This window comes from Branchiostoma lanceolatum, chromosome 18 (genome assembly GCF_035083965.1).
Source record: "Branchiostoma lanceolatum isolate klBraLanc5 chromosome 18, klBraLanc5.hap2, whole genome shotgun sequence".
NCBI lineage: Eukaryota > Metazoa > Chordata > Leptocardii > Amphioxiformes > Branchiostomatidae > Branchiostoma > Branchiostoma lanceolatum.
This window is the reverse complement of record NC_089739.1, coordinates 2485968-2504718: the sequence shown is the minus strand read 5'-3', so window position 1 is coordinate 2504718 and position 18751 is coordinate 2485968. Positions and strand designations below refer to the sequence as shown.

Sequence of the window (18751 nt, the reverse complement as noted above, 5' to 3'; positions counted from 1 at the left end):
TTTTCCAGGGTATATTTCTAACAAGAGAATGTAAGATCCCAGAGTTTAAGATATGCTTTAAATGGAACAAATGTTGACTGTATATGGTGTGCATTTGTAACTCGTGTGTTCTAAAATTGGTTTGATAAATTGTACTTAATATTCCTGCAGTAGCAAAATTAAGCTGTGCGATTTGACAGCCCCTGTAGCTGCAAACAAGCTTTTATATAATAATAAAAAGTAGTCTATAACTTTATTAGAGCAACTTGGATGGTTCTTTTTGGATTCTTTCGGTTTGATATAAAGGCTGTTGGCTACAATGAATGTGTCCTATCTTTTTTCATATGGTATGATATAATGTTGAGTGGTAGTGATTGGTTTATTGCTAAAACATGGAACAAATCGTCATTGCAGTACACATGAATTGCGTCAAATTTTACAATCAACTTGTATGGTTAAGCTAGTGCAATAGTATGTATGAATAACGTTCAATACAGTCGACGTAGATAACAACCAATGCATCATGATAGTTACAGTTGCAAAAAGACCTACCCACAAACTAAGTATTAAGACAATCCATCCATGCATTTCCGAGTTATCGTGTTCACAGACGGAAGAACGCACACACACACACACACACACACACATACAGACACACACACACGCACACACACACACACACACACACATACAGACACACAGACATACACACACAAAGACACACAAACACACACATTCGAGAATGATAACCTCGGCGATGGTAATAACTATAGATGCATTTCATCTTATTATGTAAGTTACATATGCTCCGTGATAGTGGGGACCCCTAGCTGTTAAACTAATCATTGCAGATCGACAGCTCACGGGCGTTGCAATACTGCTGCAGTGCTGACAGTGAAATATAGGGGCCGCTTCTAAGTATGCAACTGAAGCTGATAATGATTGTTCTTCAATGTGGCCCCCATTCCTCTAGACGCGCTGTGACCTAAATTGGATTTGTGTAACCTTTGAGTTCGTCGTTGTCAGAATACCATGCACACTTTGAACGAGTTACTATAAAGACAACAAAATTCACAAAGCTTAAAAAGATTTGTTTCTTATCAATAAGAAGCGTTGCTTTCTCATCTATAGCTCAGTTGGCTTCAATGTAAATCATAGTCTGAGAAGGAGGTCGGGGTCATCTCGATAAACGAAGTCCTGTTGATATGTCAAAAACGTTGTCTAGAGAAAACGGTGACATCAAAAGATCTAGTAGAATTTGCCGGGGCTTCTTATCTCGCGTGATTGTAACCCGTAATAAATTGGGCAGTTAGTCATAATAATCTCCATGAAAAATGGAGATATTGTTTTGGGTGTGTCTGTGTGTCTGTTTGTCTGTCTGTTTGGGGGGGGGGGGCTTTACAGAGCATTCGGGGCACCTTGGTTGGCTATTGGTCGGAGGGGGGTTGGCAAAATCGTCTAAGTGTGACCGGGGCACGTGGTATTGTGTACTTGTGTGCATAGCTCCTCGTCTTGATAAAGATTAGTCCAACCAACATTTCAAAAATCTTGAGAAACATTGACAAGAAAAAGCTCGTTGAAACTTCGCCAGTTGCAACTTTATCCTTCATGATGCCTCGCATGCTTTTCCTTGATTAAGATCTCTGCTATTTCAATGTTTCTTGGCGTTGAAAGAATTAATGTCAGCGAAACGTGACAGGTCGACAGCAGCAAACTACATACCGTGGTCTCTTGGAACGTCTTGCGCAAGTGACCTACTTAAAAAAGGGTCTTCTTGCACAACGGTTTGAGGCTTTTTAAAACTATTGTTTGCATTATATTTCGTACCCGGTAATCCGTATCATGGCCAAACACACCAGGTTTGTACTGAAGAGTACTTAATCCTCTTCTTCTTCCGTTCCAAACAAAAAAATTGAGTATCTTCACAACTAAAGCTTGGAATAACTTGAAATCAAGCAAGCTGGTAGGTCAGTACATTGGTCATTTTGTCTCATAGAGTGCGCCACGCGCCTACACTACGTTAGACGCAAGGTCATTGAGTAGTGGTGAATCTTACATATAAAACATCAATAGTTACTTTGTTTTTGATAAACATCTCTGCAATCGGCATTTTAATGTTTATTTGTGTGGACAGAAACGGTGTCAGCAAAGCGTTACTCGAAGGTCGCCAGCAGCAAACGACATACCGTGGTATCTTAGAGCGTCTTGAGCAAGTGACCTATTTAAATCAAGGTCTTCTTGCACAACGGTTTGAGGCTTTTTTTAAACTATTGTTTGCATTATATTTCGTACCCGGTAAACCACCTCATGGCGTAACACACCAAGTTTGTACTGAAGAGTACTTTTTCCTTTTTCTTCTTCTTCTGTTCCAAACAGAAAACTGAATATCTATACAACTAAAGCTTGAAATAACTTGAAATACGCCAAGCAAGATGGTAGGTCAGTACATCGGTCATTTTGTTTCATAGAGGTGTAAAAAATGATGTTACTATGATATCGGGTAAAATGGATGACAAAACTGGCACTGTACGCACAAAATCGACTTTTAGAAGCTCTGTCGAATTTTTAAAATCATGTCTTGAAATGAGTTCAATGGCCGTATGTCAATGACCCAGCTTTGAAACACTCCACGCCCCCACGCTACGTTAGACGCAAGGTCACTGAGTATCGGCGGATCTCACATAAAAAAGACATAAAAACATCATTAGTTAAGAAGTTGTTTTCGACAAAGATCTCTGCTATCGACAAATTCTTGGCGTGAAAATAAACGATGTCAGCAACACGTTCAATGGAAGCTCTCTGTAGGAGCGTTTTGCACACGTGATCTACTTAAGCTGACGAGGTCATCTTGCACAAGAGTTTTGGGCTTTTTGTAACTCTTAGTCTTGATTGCATACCCGGTAAACCGCCTCAAGCCGTAACACTCCCGGTTTGTACTGAAGAGTACAAGCTGCATATCCGGACAGATTTATTTGATCCACTCTCGCTGGGATGGACCCCTCTGTTTTTGATCAGTGTGGAAGGTTCTTTAACGTGCTCGAAGTGTTTCTCTCCTCAGACACGGGACCTCCATTTGTGCAAAAAGACCTTGTCAGTTTACTAGGTCACGATCTTTGTCGAAAACAACTTCTTAACTAATGATGTTTTTATGTTGCTTTTATGTGAGATCCGCCGATACTCAGTGACCTTCGTCGAACGTAGCGTGGGGGCGTGGAGTGTTTCAAAGCGGGGTCCTTGACATACGGCCATTGAACTCATTTCAAGACACGATTTCAAAAATTCGACAGAGCTTCTAAAAGTCGATTTTGTGCGTACAGTGCAAGTTTTGTCACCCATTCTACCCAATATGATATTAATATCATTTTTTACACCTCTATGAGACAAAATGACCGATGTACTGACCTACCAGCTTGCTTGACTGATTTCAAGTTATTCCAAGCTTTAGTTGTGAAGATATTACTATTTTTTTGCTTGTTACGGAAGAAGAAAAAGAGGAATAAGTACTCTTCAGTACAAAACTGGTGTGTTACGCCATGAGGTGGTTTACTGGGTACGGAATATAATGCAAAGAATAGTTTTAAAAAGACTCAAACCGTTGTGCAAGAAGACCTTGTTTTAAATAGGTCACTTGTTCAGGACGCTCTAAGACACCACGGTATCTGGTTTGCTGCTGTCGACGTTCCATTAAACGCTTTGCTGAAATCGTTTCTGTCCACGCATAAAACATTAAAATGCCGATTGCAGAGATGTTTGTTAAAAACAAAGTAACTATTTTTATATGTAAGACCACTACTCAATGACCTTGCGTCTAACGCAGTGTAGGCGCGTGGCGTACTCTATGAGACAAAATGACCGATGTACTGCCCTACCATCTTGCTTGATTTCAAGTTATTCCAAGCTTTAGTTGTGAAGATGTTCAGTTTTTTGTTTGGAACGGAAGAAGAAGAACAAGAAGGGGAATAAGTACTCTTCAGTACAAACTTGGTGTGTTACGCCATTAGGTGGTTTACCGGGTACAAAATATAATGCAAATAATAGTTGTAAAAAGCCTCAAACCGTTGTGCAAGAAGACCTTGTTTTAAATAGGTCACTTGCTCAAGACGTTCTTGGTCCTTCCCGGTGTGAGTGGATCAAATAGATTTGTCCGGATATGCAGCTTGTACTCTTCAGTACAAACCTGGTGTGTTACGCCTTGAGGTGGTTTACCGCGTATGAAATGCAGACAAATTCACACTTAAGTCGAGGGAACAAATTGTTGTGAAGTGCCTTTCTCAATGGCACAACATCGAGACCTGTTGTGGTTTGCAAAAGGTAGGCTCTAAGTGTCCCCAAAGACGTTTATTATTATATTCTACAGGCATTTACTAAAACAACGAAACATGGGTAAGACGAAATCTTTATCAAACTGCTCTCGTGAGCAAGTGCTTATAATCTCGTCTCAATTTCAAAGATCATTATCGGAACGAGACTCTATGCCAACAAAAAGTCCGTTGAATTTTCGCCTGTGGCTCCTTCTATCCCAGGTAACCCGACATTAGTTGAGTTGTTTTTGACAAATGATTTTTCTTCTGTTGGCATTTCGATACTAATTGGCGTGGAAAAAAACAAGGTCAACCAAACGCTCAACGGAAGTTGGCCATCAGCAAACGACATACCGAGATTACAGGTAACCAAGCACCATCACACGCTCTGTCCAGATAAAGTTAGCTGAAGTCGGCCTTCTTAATTGTAACGTTCCTTGGCGAGGAAAGAATCACTGTCAACAGGACGTTCAATGAAAGGTTGCCAGCAGCAAACACTATCGTCTCCAGGAGCCTTGACCTACTTAAAGGAGTCCTAAACTCCAGAAGAGGGTGTTATTTTCCACTAGATTATGTAGCAATAAATACATAATCAGCCGACGTTTTACAGAATTCTGCTCGTGGTGAATTACACAAGGTGTGTTTTTTAAAACAATATGATACTCACTAAACCCGTACAGACCCTACCCATGTATTCCCTATGTGTAAACATACATCTTTAATCGTGAATATTTTCGGCATAAATGAGGAGGGAAAAGCACAATAAGAAGGCCAATAAGATATAAAAGAACACATAACAAGACGAGGTTTTCTTATCCCCCTGACATTCTTTTTGTAATCTAACTTTTGTCAGGCACATTGTATTAAGCCATAGGCTGAGTTTGTTTGATTTGATTAATTAGAAAATAGAGGATCATCTGGGGAATTTGGTAGATACTGAATGCTTTTTGATGCGCACGGTACTAGCACTTTATCGTATACTGTAAAACGTATACATTTTTACTTCCTAAATTTATCATCTATTGGAAAATAACTCCCCCTCTGGAGTTTAGGACTCCATAAAGCCCCCCTCTCACTGGGCCCGCGGCACTCTGGCGAATCTTTTTCAGCTTTGTGTGTTTTGTTGTCTTTTTGGTCATACTTGTACGTTTTGAATGATATTCCCATTATAAAATCAAGTGTAACACAAATCCAGTTTAGGACGCAGCGACGCCGCCAGCGTGCCGCGGGTCCAGTGAGAGGGTTGCTTTAGAGTCATTGACCCAGAACCCAGAAATCGACTCCTATAACTGGTGTAAAAATGGGTGACATGTCAGTCAAACCCATGTCCACATCGACACTTTAGGTGACCTAAATGATCTGAGTATTGACGTAATTAAAAGTGTGTGCGTAATTATTAAGGGCGTCATTTATAAAACTGACAAGAAACGGACGTGAGTCTTAGTGTTTACTAATGGCAATTTATTACCGATAAGACTTGTCACAAGACCATGGTGCCATGTGACGTTTGAACAAAAAACTGTATAAAGGGCTCGGTCTGGCGAACGCTCCGCACTTTGCGAAGAACTTTTCTACTCGAGTTTACCCGAGACGACATCGAACGTAAAGATCAGAGAAATCATGGTGAGAAATCTTGTATAGCTTTTCATCCACATTTGAATTTCGGGCATTCTAGTTGAAATATTATTGATGTTAAACTACGTAGACATTGTAGTAGGCCGGTGTTTTTTTGTTGCGTCTTTTTTTTTCTTTTGACAATTTTTCTTTTCTGATTTGTGCTTTTTTTCTGAACGCTCATGTGGTTTGTAGGCCCTGTCACACTTAATTTGTGCGTATATTCAGGTGTGTATGAGTTGCGCATGAACATTTTTGGGTTTATGTAAAGTTCGCAGGGAAGAAGTTGTTTTATACTTTGCGGCCTAGTTATCGAACCAAAGAAATAACTTTTTTGGCTGCAAACCTAAAACAAAAACCTGTTAATACGCAACTCATGCGGACTTGCATATACGCACAAGTGTGACAGGGCCCTTAAGGCGGGAATCTAAGTGGGCGACGCCTGTTGGCGGCAACGTTTAGACTTTTTCGCCAATTTGCCCTTGCCGTCACACTTTAGCCCCCCCCCCCCCCCCTCTCCCTCTCACTGGACCCGCGGCACGCTGGCGGCGTCGCTGCGGCCGATCGAATTGACAAAGCACTCAACGGATTTCATCGACAAAAAAGCTAATCTTTTTAACCTCTGTGTGTTTTGGTGTCCTTTTAATCACACATGTACGTTCTGAAGGCTATTCTGATGATGAAGTCAAGGGTAACACGAATCCAGTTTAGGACGCAGAGACGCCGCCAGCGTGCCGTGGGTCCAGTGAGAGAGGGCTTAACATGCGACAATACGTGACCATTTGCGGCAATTAACACGGCTACGCATCGAATGCAGTCATTCGTAGCTCTTTCATTGTCGTCGTCTTATGTTCGAACATTTTTTTTCTTCTTCTTAACCTTTTTCTTAAATTTCTAGCCTCTCCCCGAAACTCATGATCTCCACCTGTACGGCTCAATCAACGGACACGAGTTCGACATGATGGGCGGTGGAAACGGAGACGCCAGCAATGTAAGTTTGCCGTATCTTCTTTTTGCTTGACATATGGAATGTTTATTTTTCCGAATTGTAAAAAGTGATTATTTCAGTGTTGTGCTTAGCTACGATTACTATAAAGTGGCATCTTTGTAACGGCTAAAACTGCAAGCTAGAGAAGCTCTGCAACAGTCGCCGCAGCTATCCGTTCATGATATTACGGCTCCCTCACACGTGTGCGTAAATTCATGTGCGCACGAGTTTTTTTTTTTTTTGTGAGTAGCGTCTTAACATTTTTTTGCTTTAGGTAAGTTTGCGCGGGAAGAAGTTGTTCATTTGTACTTTAACGTACCGTTGTGCAGCCTGGTTATCGAACCAAAGAATTTACTTTATCGGCCGCAAACTTTACCTGAACCAAAAACAAAAGGTAATACGCAAATCATGCCGACTCGCATCAAATCACAAATGTGAGGGGGCTTTAGAGTCTCATTCCACTAAATGGCGATCGCTAGGAACTTCGCTTTTTGCGTAACCATTGATTCATATTTGAAATATCATGCAAAGAACAGGGTCGCAGTCCTTAGGAAAGGACTTTAAGCCATGATCCACTGTTCGTTGTGCCTGTCGAAAAGAACTAGGGGCATTTGTACGACGAATCTGTAAATACTACACAAAGCGTCTATCTTCTCTGTCACGACCAATGGAAGAATAGATTTTCAGTAAGCTAAACTGGATTGGGATCCCTTTTGTTCACAGGGCACAATAGTGACAAAGCTGACTTCCACCAAGGGTCCCCTGAAGTTCTCGCCCTACATACTGATCCCCCACCTCGGGTACGGGTACTACCAGTACCTCCCCTTCCCGGACGGACCGTCGCCGTTCCAGGCCGCCATGCTGGACGGATCGGGGTAAGTTTCTTGGTACTGTATTTTTTAATGTGTTTGTTACTCCGGGAAGGAGGGTGACCTCCTGACGTGAGTATTAGAAAAGATGTTGTCTGCACGTTCGCAGCTAGAACTCGCGATCCCGTTGTCGCATTGGTGTAACTTGGCATATCGTTTGCTAGGTTGGGCATGATGATGTACAATGTCTTTTTTTTTACAACGTAGCTGCTTTTATCGTCAATGTAATATCGTAATTGCACCCCTATATTGACGCGCATGTGGAACAGTCTTCCCATTCATCACACGCTTTATTTCGGTCCGATATCGGGCAATGTTGTAAGCAGATATAGGGTGATTTTTTATGCCATACCAAGGTCTCCTGACATGTCCCGTTAACGTTGTGCGCTTGGAAATGTCATTGTATATCTAAGTCGGTGTATATCATTAAACTGATAAGAATTAGATGACCTTAGGGTGTAGTTTGCAATTGTTTGTTGTAAAATGATATAGAGAGGCATGACCGTTCTTGCCTTTCTTAATCGTTGCTTTTATCAATTATTTTTTGCAGGTACGACGTTGTTCGTACGTTCGACTTTGAAGACGGAGCCAAACTGACCATCGAGTATAAGTATGTCTTCGAGGGCACCAACATCAAGGGCGAATTTAAGGCAGGTTTTCTGGAAATTTTCTTTGCAGAAGTTGACAATCTAAATGTTTTTGATATTTCTTGGGATCAGTGGGCGGGGGTTCTATCCCAGTGTCGATCGTAGCTTTGATATGTTAGGGACTGCAATCGTCATTTAGGATGGTGACATATTTTGCATAGTAATCATTATATAGTACTTGGCCCACAACTCAAAATAGAATTCTTTCCTTCCCAAACCCATTGTTGCCATGGCAGACGAACTCTTGCAATTGCAAGTTTTGGTTATTATTTTGTTGGCGTACGGCTGCAACCAGAAGTAGGGCACTTTTCGTGATTTCGGAAGAATATAATATTGACAGAAGATCTGACAAGATGGTACGATGTTTTATTTCTATGTCAAATTTAGACTTCTTTGTTGTGTATCAAATGCATGCTTGTAAAAGTTTAGATGCTTTGGCCTTAAACTTGCCGTGAAGTTGTCCCTAAAAGTAGTTCATTCTTTACACTAGTTGTCCCAAAATTGCGGGATTTTGGTTGCCTTCGAGCTGATAAATGCAGTCACCTAGGTGCAACTGCAATGCAAAGTGAACCAGCCATTATTGCCCCGGAGAAGAAAATAACGACATCGAAACGTCGGCTCATTCTATCATTTTCTAGGTTGTTACTAAAGATCTTTATCATTCAGTCATTCACCAACTCGATGGTACTATTACTGAGGTAATGTGACTATTATGTCGCTTTAGATGACGGGGACCGGGTTCCCGGACGACGGGCCGGTCATGACCAGCCAGATCGTCGGCCAGGACCGCTGTGTGTCCAGGACGAGGTACACTGCTGACAACAACACCATGATCGACAGCTTCGAGTGGACCTACAAGTAAGTCATCATAACCAATATACAATGGTTGCAGTGACAGATAAAGATACAATTCATTTCTAGAATGAGGACTGCGTTTATATTTTCTAGTTTCACCATGTTAACCTTCATGGTAGGAAATCATGTCGCTTTTGCTCCGTTTCGTCTTCTTATCCAAAGAAATAGCTTTAAAGGTCGGTGACCGAGACCAGACGGTTGTCACCATGGTGACTGGTTAAGTAGCAGACACCATGTGGTGTTGGGTTACATAATGTAGCAAGTGGCAGGACAGAGCTGGTGGTGCCGGTCACCATGTAGAAAATTTACAGAAATCCTTATTGACACAACAAAAGGACATTCAGCGACTTTCGTAAGGTCTACTACATCTATACCAGCAGTCAAGTGCTTTGATGAGGGTAATAAGATACGCCAAAAATAGTTACTCAAACAACTGGACATGATTTTGACACTTCATTAACATATCTAATCAGAGTTTTGGTACAAAAACCTAGTTCTGCCAGATCTGCAGTCACTGACGAAACATACCGGATGCTGTTTGAAACGTCTGACTGTATCAAAATTTTATTGGCAGTTGCTTGAGTAACTATTTTTAGCGTAAACAGTCAAGCAGACGTGTTTGGGTAAGAATAAACAAAGCTTTCGTTTGTGGGGCTAGACCAAGTCAGGGCAAAAATCATCATTTAAAATGTGACCTTTATAGTTGCATAATTTTTACCTAGCTTTTGATTTTAGCATCTGCTGGCTCATTTACCTTGACTTTTTGGAACTTCCAGTCTGAAGGATGGCAGCCGTTACTTGGGCAACGGAGCGAGCAAATACATGTTCAAGCGTCCCGTCCAGGCTGTCAACATTAAGATGGACCCCATCTTCGTGTACCGCAAGTGTGACGTCACGGCCACTAAGACCGAGGTCACCCTGAATGAGGTCGAAACCGCGTTCTACACGGTGTGAGGAGCTTCCTGTTTGGGCAATCTCCAAGCAGATGTTGGGCAAGAAAATAGTAAATACTTTCTACATTCAAACTTCAACATTCAACAATTAAGTATCTAAAGCTCTGTATTCCAATTTTTCATGGGTTGAAATATGTTGATTTATTGCCTCGAGTTTACATGTTTACGAAATTGTAAAGATATCTCCCTCTTTAAGCTCTTTGCAATACTTGATTGCATAAGGGACTGTCATTAGGGATAGCCAATCAGAGAACCTGAGATTGTTTAACCAAAAATCTGCCTGGAGATTTCTGTAAGTTTTCCTCACATCGGCCTGCGGAAAAAGGTGAACTGATGCAAAATCAGACAACAGCAGTTAACAAGCTAAAAGGCCCAGCCAAGAAGTATTCCGTGTTAGCAGTACTAGGAACTTTCTCATCATTCCTTTTCATGTGCTTATCATCAAAGATCAGTAGGTTTGGTAGTTTTTTTTTGCGTTGGCACTCACAATATCTCAGGTTGCCTGTTAAACTATCTATCTCATTCGAGAATTGGAAAGGCACTGGATAACGATGTTCTCTACTCACAACCAGGATCTAAATACAATCAACAGCCAACGTTTCGGTGACCGTCTGTCACTTTTCACAAGGCAATACTGACTGGTACTATTCACCTTATTGCAAGTGTTGTGATATTATGCACCCATATCATACGATATTTTTTGGATCAATGAAAAGTAACTTTTTCATAGTAACTTTGACATATATAGTTCTTACTGGATTCTTTTACATTTGAAATAAAGGCTGTCGGATACAATGAATGCGCCCTAGCCTGTCTTATTTTGTTTATCTGATATGCCATAATGTTGATAGTTTGCATATATCAGTTTACCTTATTGTACACAAAGACGAGCCTGGAGACAGATGTCCATCTTCATTGCTACCTTGTCCCCCCAACAACCTGGAGGTCAACGGACTAGGTAGGTAGGTACACATATACGCAATGGGTTAAGTAGAAGTCAAAAAAGTATAGTCAGTCTGCAGATATGTGTACATTGTGAACTTAATACAAGAATTATAGACTACGAAAATTCGACTTGGTAATGGTAAATATGCAAGAGCAGATATATTTCATAATCAGAGATATGTTTAAACTCATTAGAAATACAAAATTTGTCTCAATGGCATAGGTGTATGAAGTAGTAAACATAGATTGTATCAGTTTATATTCATGTGCACATGTTTTGCGTTAGGTAAGTTTGTGGCGAAGAAGTTGTTCATTTCTTCTTTAACGTACCGTTTAAAGATCATCTCTCTCGTTGTTACATAATTTTCAGTTATTCATCTATTCTTTCTAGAGAACAGAATCGACACTTTTTTTTCAAATTGATAGCTTTGCATCCATAAATTCGTTTTCAACATGTCCAACGCCTTTCCCCTAATAACCAGCACCATCATTATGTAAACCAAATCCCGGACTAAGTTAAACAGATTTCATTCCACCTTGATGTGTCCACCAAATAGTCTAGCTCTATCCCAGCTAGAGTATCTAGGTACTAGACTGAATAAAAGTCCTACACAGGAACTACGCGGCTTCAGATGTCTTACTGAGGAACGACTGCGGTGTGAAAGATGTCGGTTAGCTTGAGGAATGAATCCACTCTACCATATACCAGCTAGAGTATCTAGTTATTTTAGGTAGTAAAGTTTACTTAAATTTGATAATGTTTTAGGCATTACTATACCAAACATCCAGGGAATGCACTCGAAACCTATTTCTCCACTCTACTGACTGGTGAAAATGAGTATCTAGCTTCGGCTAGGGATGTCGTCTCGGATGGAAGGCAAAGCTGGAGATCCCGTGTACAATTCAAAGTCATTAAAACATCGGAAAATACGGGGTTGGCAGTACCAGTAAGTTAAACTGATTCCTAGGCATATGACATAGATATTATATCACATAACGCAACAAAGACAGGAACGCATTCTTTGCAGCCACCAACCTTTATTACTAACCTACAAGAATCCAGAGTGAATAATGTCAAGTTGCTAAATAAAGCCACCACAAGAAAATGAAGTTGACCCCAATAGTTCTCTTTCCTTAGCATTGAATTGAGTGTTTCTTCTTCTTCGTTTCCTTACCTTCCTCTTAGTGTATAACAAAACCAATTCAATCATGTTGCCTAAACGTAAAGACCAAGAAGCTGCCGTGTTGTTAAACCATTGGAAGAGTCATACATGTTCGAATGAAAATAACCTTTAGGTATGGCAACATGTTCAATTAAGTTATAGACTACTTTTGATTACTAGTAATTGGTACCTAGGCTGACTGCTGCAAGAAACAAACGAACCTGGAGACAGATGTCCATCGTCATTATTTCTATCTTTTCCCCTCAACGACCCGGAGGTCAAGGGACTAGGTAGATAGGTAGGTAATTGGTACCACTGCCGTACAATATGGGTGTTTAATGTTACAACACTTGCAATGAGGTGAATAGAACAAATCAGTAATTTCCTGAGAAAGCTGCTAGACAGGCTGCCCATTGTATACAGACGTTGATTGTAAATAGAGAATCTTGCTATCCATTGATTTTCCAACACAATTGAATTATTCACGAATGAGGGAACCCGAGACCTCGTAAGTACCAATACAAGAAAAAAAAGCAAAACTTACAGATTTTTAAAGAAAACCACATGCAAAGAAATGATGAGCAAGATACAAGTATCGTAGCTATATAAGTATAAGTCTTCCAGGCCGGGCCTTTTTAGTTTTAATAGTACGTGCTGTTTTCTGATTGTGTATCAGTTAAGCTTTTGGCGCAGGCTGTTACAGGCCGATATGAGGCAACCTTACGGTAATCTCCAAGCAGTTGTTGGGTAGAAAATCGTAAAGGTTTCGCAATCTAATTGCATAGTATTTCTCATAGCCCTTACTTCAACTTCTGCAGACACAAGTTTAAAGGCATAACAAGCACATGAAGTATTGCCGAAGTCTTGCCAAAGTAAACTGCTTACAGAGTTAAATTAGAGGACAGTTGATCAATCAATCAACAGTTATTTTTCAATCCTTTTTAATTATTTAACTACTCAGACACTTGTCTAAATTATGTTGAGTTGACATTCATGGAATGATATGATTAATAAGGCGATATTCCTACAATTGGTAAAGTGAATATCCAATACAATACAATATTTGTTAGAATATGAAATATTGGAATACAGAGCTTTGGATACTAAATTGTTGAAGTTGAACTTTAAATGTCAAGAGTCTTTACTATTTTCTAGCCCAACATCTGCTTTGAGATTGCCCTGACAGGAAGCTCCTCACACCGTGTAGAACGCGGTTTCCACCTCATCCAGGGTGACCTCGGTCTTAGTGGCCGTGACGTCACACTTGCGGTACACGAAGATGGGATCCATCTCAATGTTGACAGCCTGGACGGGACGCTTGAACATGTATTTGCTCGATCCCATGGCCCCGTAACGACCCCCATCCTTCAGACTGTAAGGAGATAGTTTGATAGAAGTTAAGATTATTTGCCATACCTTTCTAACCAATAGCACATAAGCTGACAATTGCTAAAACTAAGATCGAGGAAGAAACGTTATACAACTAGAAAGGTAACAGTTGAAAGCAATATTGCCCTCACGTGGTCTTACCTCACAAAATACTGCTTTGTTTATTCTTACTCAGCCACATTCATATATATGGGGAACAGCCCCTCCAGCTCTGTCCTGCCACTTGCTACATAATGTAATCGAACACCACAGGGCGTCTGCTACACCTCCAGTAACCATGGTGACAACCAGCCCCTCCAGCTCTGTCCTGCCACTTGCTACATAAGGCAATCGAACACCACAGGATGTCTGCTACTTAACAAGTAACCATAGTGACCACTGTCGGATCCTGGTCATTTATATGGAAAGTATAAATGAAGCAAAAGTGACATGTTTTCCTTCCATGAAGGTAAACAGAATGAAACTAGAAGACATGATAAATTAACACACTCCCCAGTTGACAAATAAAATGTATGTCATCTTCCATTGCACTCATTGTACAATTGTGTAATGATAGCTTACTTGTAGGTCCACTCAAAGCTGTCAGACATGGTGCTGTTGTCCTTGTACCTCGTTCTGGACACACAGCGGTCCTGGCCGACGATCTGGCTAGTCATGACCGGCCCGTCGTCTGGGAACCCGGTTCCCGTCATCTAAAGCGAGAAGACAGGCACATTACCTCAGCAATACTTTCATCGTATTGTCTAATGACTGAATAATAAAGATCTTTATGTCATACCTGGGCCTGATACGGGTGTTCCGGGCCGTGTGATAACTATCTGTATCACATAGGGTTCGGGAGTTGTATTACACGGGCTTCCATAGAATATTTCGGATGCATTTCCAGCGCGCCGGTTGCGCCGAAAATTCGAATACCGGATTCGGAGGTTAGAACCAATGTTGTTACAGTTTTGTGTTCGAGGACACAAAACTCCCTCAACTTCTGGCGCATTCCGCATTGAAATGTGTGTTTTCTCGGGTGGGTATGACCAAGGTATGACATAAATGAAATACAACACGTTGTATTCCGCATCACCCTCGGTCCCAGCCCTCCCGCGGGTCGGATCGCCCTCCGGCCTACGGCCGTCGGGCGATCCTACCCGCGGTCGGGCTCGTACCTTGGGTGATACGGAATACCCCGTGTTGTATTCTATATGTATCACATAGGGTTCGGGAGTGTTATCACACAGGCTTCCATAGAATATTTTGAATGCATTTCGAGAGCGCCGGTTGCGCCGCTGCCGAAAATTCGAATACCGGATTCGGAGGTTAGAATCAATGTTGTTACAGTTTTGTGTTCGAGGACACAAAACTCCCTCAACTTCTGGCGCATTCCGCATTGAAATGTGTGTTTTCTCGGGTCCCAGCCCGCGGTCGAAATACCCCGTGTTGTATTCTATACTTGTTAACAACATAGAAAATGAGCCGACGTTTTGATGTCGTTTTTTCCTTCTTCGGGGGAATAATGACATGTTCACTTTGCATTGCAGTTATGAACTACTGTCCCTCGGATAGGGCGTTAAATGGAGGTCCCGTGTTTGGGGAGAGCCACACCCCGCGCACGTAAAAGAACCCACAACACCTTTCGAAAAGAGTAGGGGCATGCCCCGGTGTGCGATGGTCGAAACCTTACAGTTTGGTCTGGGTTGAAAAGGTAATAGTTCACCTGTTATGTCAATCCTTCCACAAATGTGGTAAATCTGAATAAATAAAAATAAATAGAAATAGATAAATAGAAATAAATAAACAAAGATAATTTCCAGAAAACCTGCCTTAAATTCGCCCTTGACTTTGGTGCCCTCGAAGGCATACTTATACTCGATGATCAGTTTGGCTCCGTCTTCAAAGTCGAACGTACGAACAATGTCGTACCTGCAAAGAATAAACTAAACGATTAAAAAAAGGCAATAGCGTCAGCTGTTGTCTTATCAACTTGTGAAAGGACCTGGGTATTAATCATGTCCACTATCATATATACTGCGCAAATTACATGGGTGACTAGTCTATAAGGGCCATGGCACATTTGTGCGTATATGCAAGTTCGCATGAGTTGCGTATTAACAATTTTTTGGTTTAGGTTAAGCTTGCAGCCGAAGAAGTCATTTGTTTGGTTCGATAACTAGGCTGCACAACGGTGGGTCAAAGCAGAAAGCAACGTCTTCCCTGCAAACTTTACATAAACAAACAAAATGTTCATGCGCACCCCATACGCACTTGAGTATACGCACAAGTGTGACAGGGCCTTTACAACGTATCAAGTTGTCAATGAATTTGACTGGGATACAATGCATATAATCCAATAATAGTTTATAGCTTAAGCTGATCTCGTATCTATCATCATATCTAAATAACAACCATTACAATTCCACACACTCAGCAACAGTAGGATAATAACATCTCCAGTTTGGTGTATAAAATACACACAAATACAAACACCAGCTGTAACTAAACACATGTGTATTCTCCACACCTTACCGCACAAAGGGTTAACGATTAATAATCTGTTATACACAGCCATTAAAGCCCCCCTCTCACTGGACCCGCGGCACGCTGGCGGCGTCACTGCGGCCGATCGAATTGACAAAGCACTCAGCGAATCTCATCGACAAAAAACGAATCTATTTAAGCTTTGCGTGTCTTATTGTCTTTTTGGTCATACTTGTACGTTTTGAGTGATATTCCCATTTTAAAGTCAAGGGTAACACAAATCCAGTTTAGGACGCAGCGACGCCGCTAGCGTGCCGCGGGTCCAGTGAGAGCATTGCCTCCTGACATGTTAATACATAGCTGACGGCCCAACGTGTACAAAGCGATTGTAAGAAATGGGGCAATACATCACCAAATACCATGTTAATACGCAACTGCGGGCTTGTTTATAAGCACAAGTGGGACAGGGGCTTAACAAACGATATGCCGATGTGACGACGTGATGAATGAAGGAATGAATGGTTTATTAGAAATTGAAAGATCATTGCAGCCGCAGGCTAAATTGCGTCATTTCTCACAGACAACACGTCATTAAAAACTTTTCAAACTGAACAATTTACACAGGATCACATCATAAGTGAAGCATTGTCAACTACTGGCCTATTGGACGGACTGTAACATAAAAGCTTTCCTTTGTCATTCAAAATGCAATAAATAATCTATGATATGCCGCTATTTAGTACTTTGACAAGGTAGGGTATCGGTGAGTCCCTGTACCGATTGGTTCTGTACCGATTGATCGCGAGTTCTAGCTGCGAACGTGCAAACAACATCGTTTCTAATACGTTGATGAAGGTTAGACATCCAGGTAATAAGATACGCCAAAAATAGTTACTCAAGCAACTGGATAAGATTTTGAAACAGCCAGTGACTAACGATAGGACTGAGTTTTGGTATAAAACCTGGTGTTCTCAGTCCTATCGTTAGTCACTGACGAAAGACAGTGGATACTGTCTGAAACGTCTGACTCTTTCAAAATCTTATCCAGTTGCTTGAGTAATTATTTTTGGCGTATCATTTTTAATACTCACGTCAGGAGGTCACCCTCCTTCCCGGAGTAATAAACACATCAAATAATGCAGTACCAACAAACTTACCCTGATTCATCAAGCATGGCGGCCTGGAAAGGCGATGGTCCGTCCGGGAAGGGGAGGTACTGGTAGTACCCGTACCCGAGGTGGGGGATCAGCAGGTAGGGCGAGAACTGCAGGGCACCCTTGGTTGAAGTCAGCTTTGTCACTATTGTACCCTGTGAAGAAAAGTCAAAAGAGACTAAAGTGATTCCAATCCAGTTTAGCTCACTGAAAATCTATTCTTCCATTGGTCGTGACAGAGAAGATAGACGCTTTGTGTAGTATTTACAGGTTCATCGTACAAATGCCCCTATTTCTTTTCGATAAGCACAATGAACAGTGGATCATGGCTTAAACTCCATTCCTAAGGACTGTGACCCTGTTCTTTGCATGATATTTCAAATATGAATCAATGGTTACGCAAAAAGCGAAGTTCCAAGGCGATCACCGTTTAGTGGAATGAGACCCTAAAGCCCCCCCCTCACATTTGTGATTTGATGCAAATCTGCATGATTTTCGTATTAACTTTTTTTGTTGGTTCAGGTAAAGTTTGCGGCCGAAAAAGTAGTTTCTTTGGTTCGATAACCAGGCTGCACAACAGTACGTTAAAGTAGAAATGAACAACTTCTTCCCGCGCAAACTTACCTAAAGCAAAAATAATCACTTTTTGCAATACAGACAAATAGACATTCCATATGTCAAACAAAAAGAAGATACGGCAAACTTACATTGCTGGCGTCGCCGTTTCCACCGCCCGCCATGTCAAACTCGTGTCCGTTGATTGAGCCGTACAGGTGGAGATCATGAGTTTCGGGGAGAGGCTAGAAATTTAAGAAAAAAGGGCGATTTTTAGAAATCAAAGTTGATCCAAAAATTGGCTTTTTACCAGGTTAGTCGATACTGACTTCGTCCATGTCCAAGAGATGGTACCATCTCATGGAGGATTTTTAGTTTTTAGTGTTCGAAGGACGTATCCGAGGTTTTCATTGGAAAATACGGTCGACGCTCGGGCGATTTTGAAATTCGGCGAGCTTCGGGGGATCTACAAATTCGGCCGACGCTCACATGAATTGTGACGCCGGCTTAAGTGTGACGGCGAGGGAAGATTGGCGAAAAATTCAAAACGTTGCCTTCAACGGGCTGCGCTCTCTTAAAAAATTCCCGCCTTAGACCACGCGAGCCATCAGAAATACAACAAAATCAGAAAAAGGAAGAAAGAAAAATCAAAATCAGAGAAAACACATAAAAAACAACGGCCTACTACTATGTCTACGCAGTTCAACATGAATAACATTTCAACTGGAATGCACGAAATTCAACCATGGAGGAAACGTTGTAGAAGATTTCTCACCATGATTGCTGGGATCTTTATGTTCGCTGTCGTCTCGGGTAAACTCCAGTAGAAAGGTTCTTCGCAAAGTGCGGAGCGGTTCCCGGGCAGAGCATTTT

General features: G+C 41.4%; 2 protein-coding genes across 2 annotated transcripts; one reads left to right on the top strand and one right to left on the bottom strand.

The window, feature by feature from the left end:
* The first annotated feature begins 5809 nt into the window (after positions 1 to 5809).
* LOC136424801 (GFP-like non-fluorescent chromoprotein) lies at positions 5810 to 10821 on the top strand. The gene is made up of 6 exons (XM_066413463.1): positions 5810 to 5903; positions 6793 to 6885; positions 7606 to 7757; positions 8302 to 8401; positions 9123 to 9256; positions 10030 to 10821. Exons 1-6 carry the CDS (start codon positions 5901 to 5903, stop codon positions 10205 to 10207), a joined length of 660 nt encoding a protein of 219 aa, XP_066269560.1. The 5' UTR covers positions 5810 to 5900; the 3' UTR covers positions 10208 to 10821.
* Positions 10822 to 12939: 2118 nt separating this feature from the next.
* LOC136424443 (red fluorescent protein drFP583-like) lies at positions 12940 to 18751 on the bottom strand. The gene is made up of 6 exons (XM_066413044.1): positions 18654 to 18751; positions 18031 to 18123; positions 17327 to 17478; positions 15515 to 15614; positions 14265 to 14395; positions 12940 to 13686 (listed from the first exon to the last, which is right to left on the bottom strand). The coding sequence occupies exons 1-6, from the start codon at positions 18654 to 18656 to the stop codon at positions 13509 to 13511; spliced, it is 657 nt and encodes a 218-aa protein (XP_066269141.1). The 5' UTR covers positions 18657 to 18751; the 3' UTR covers positions 12940 to 13508.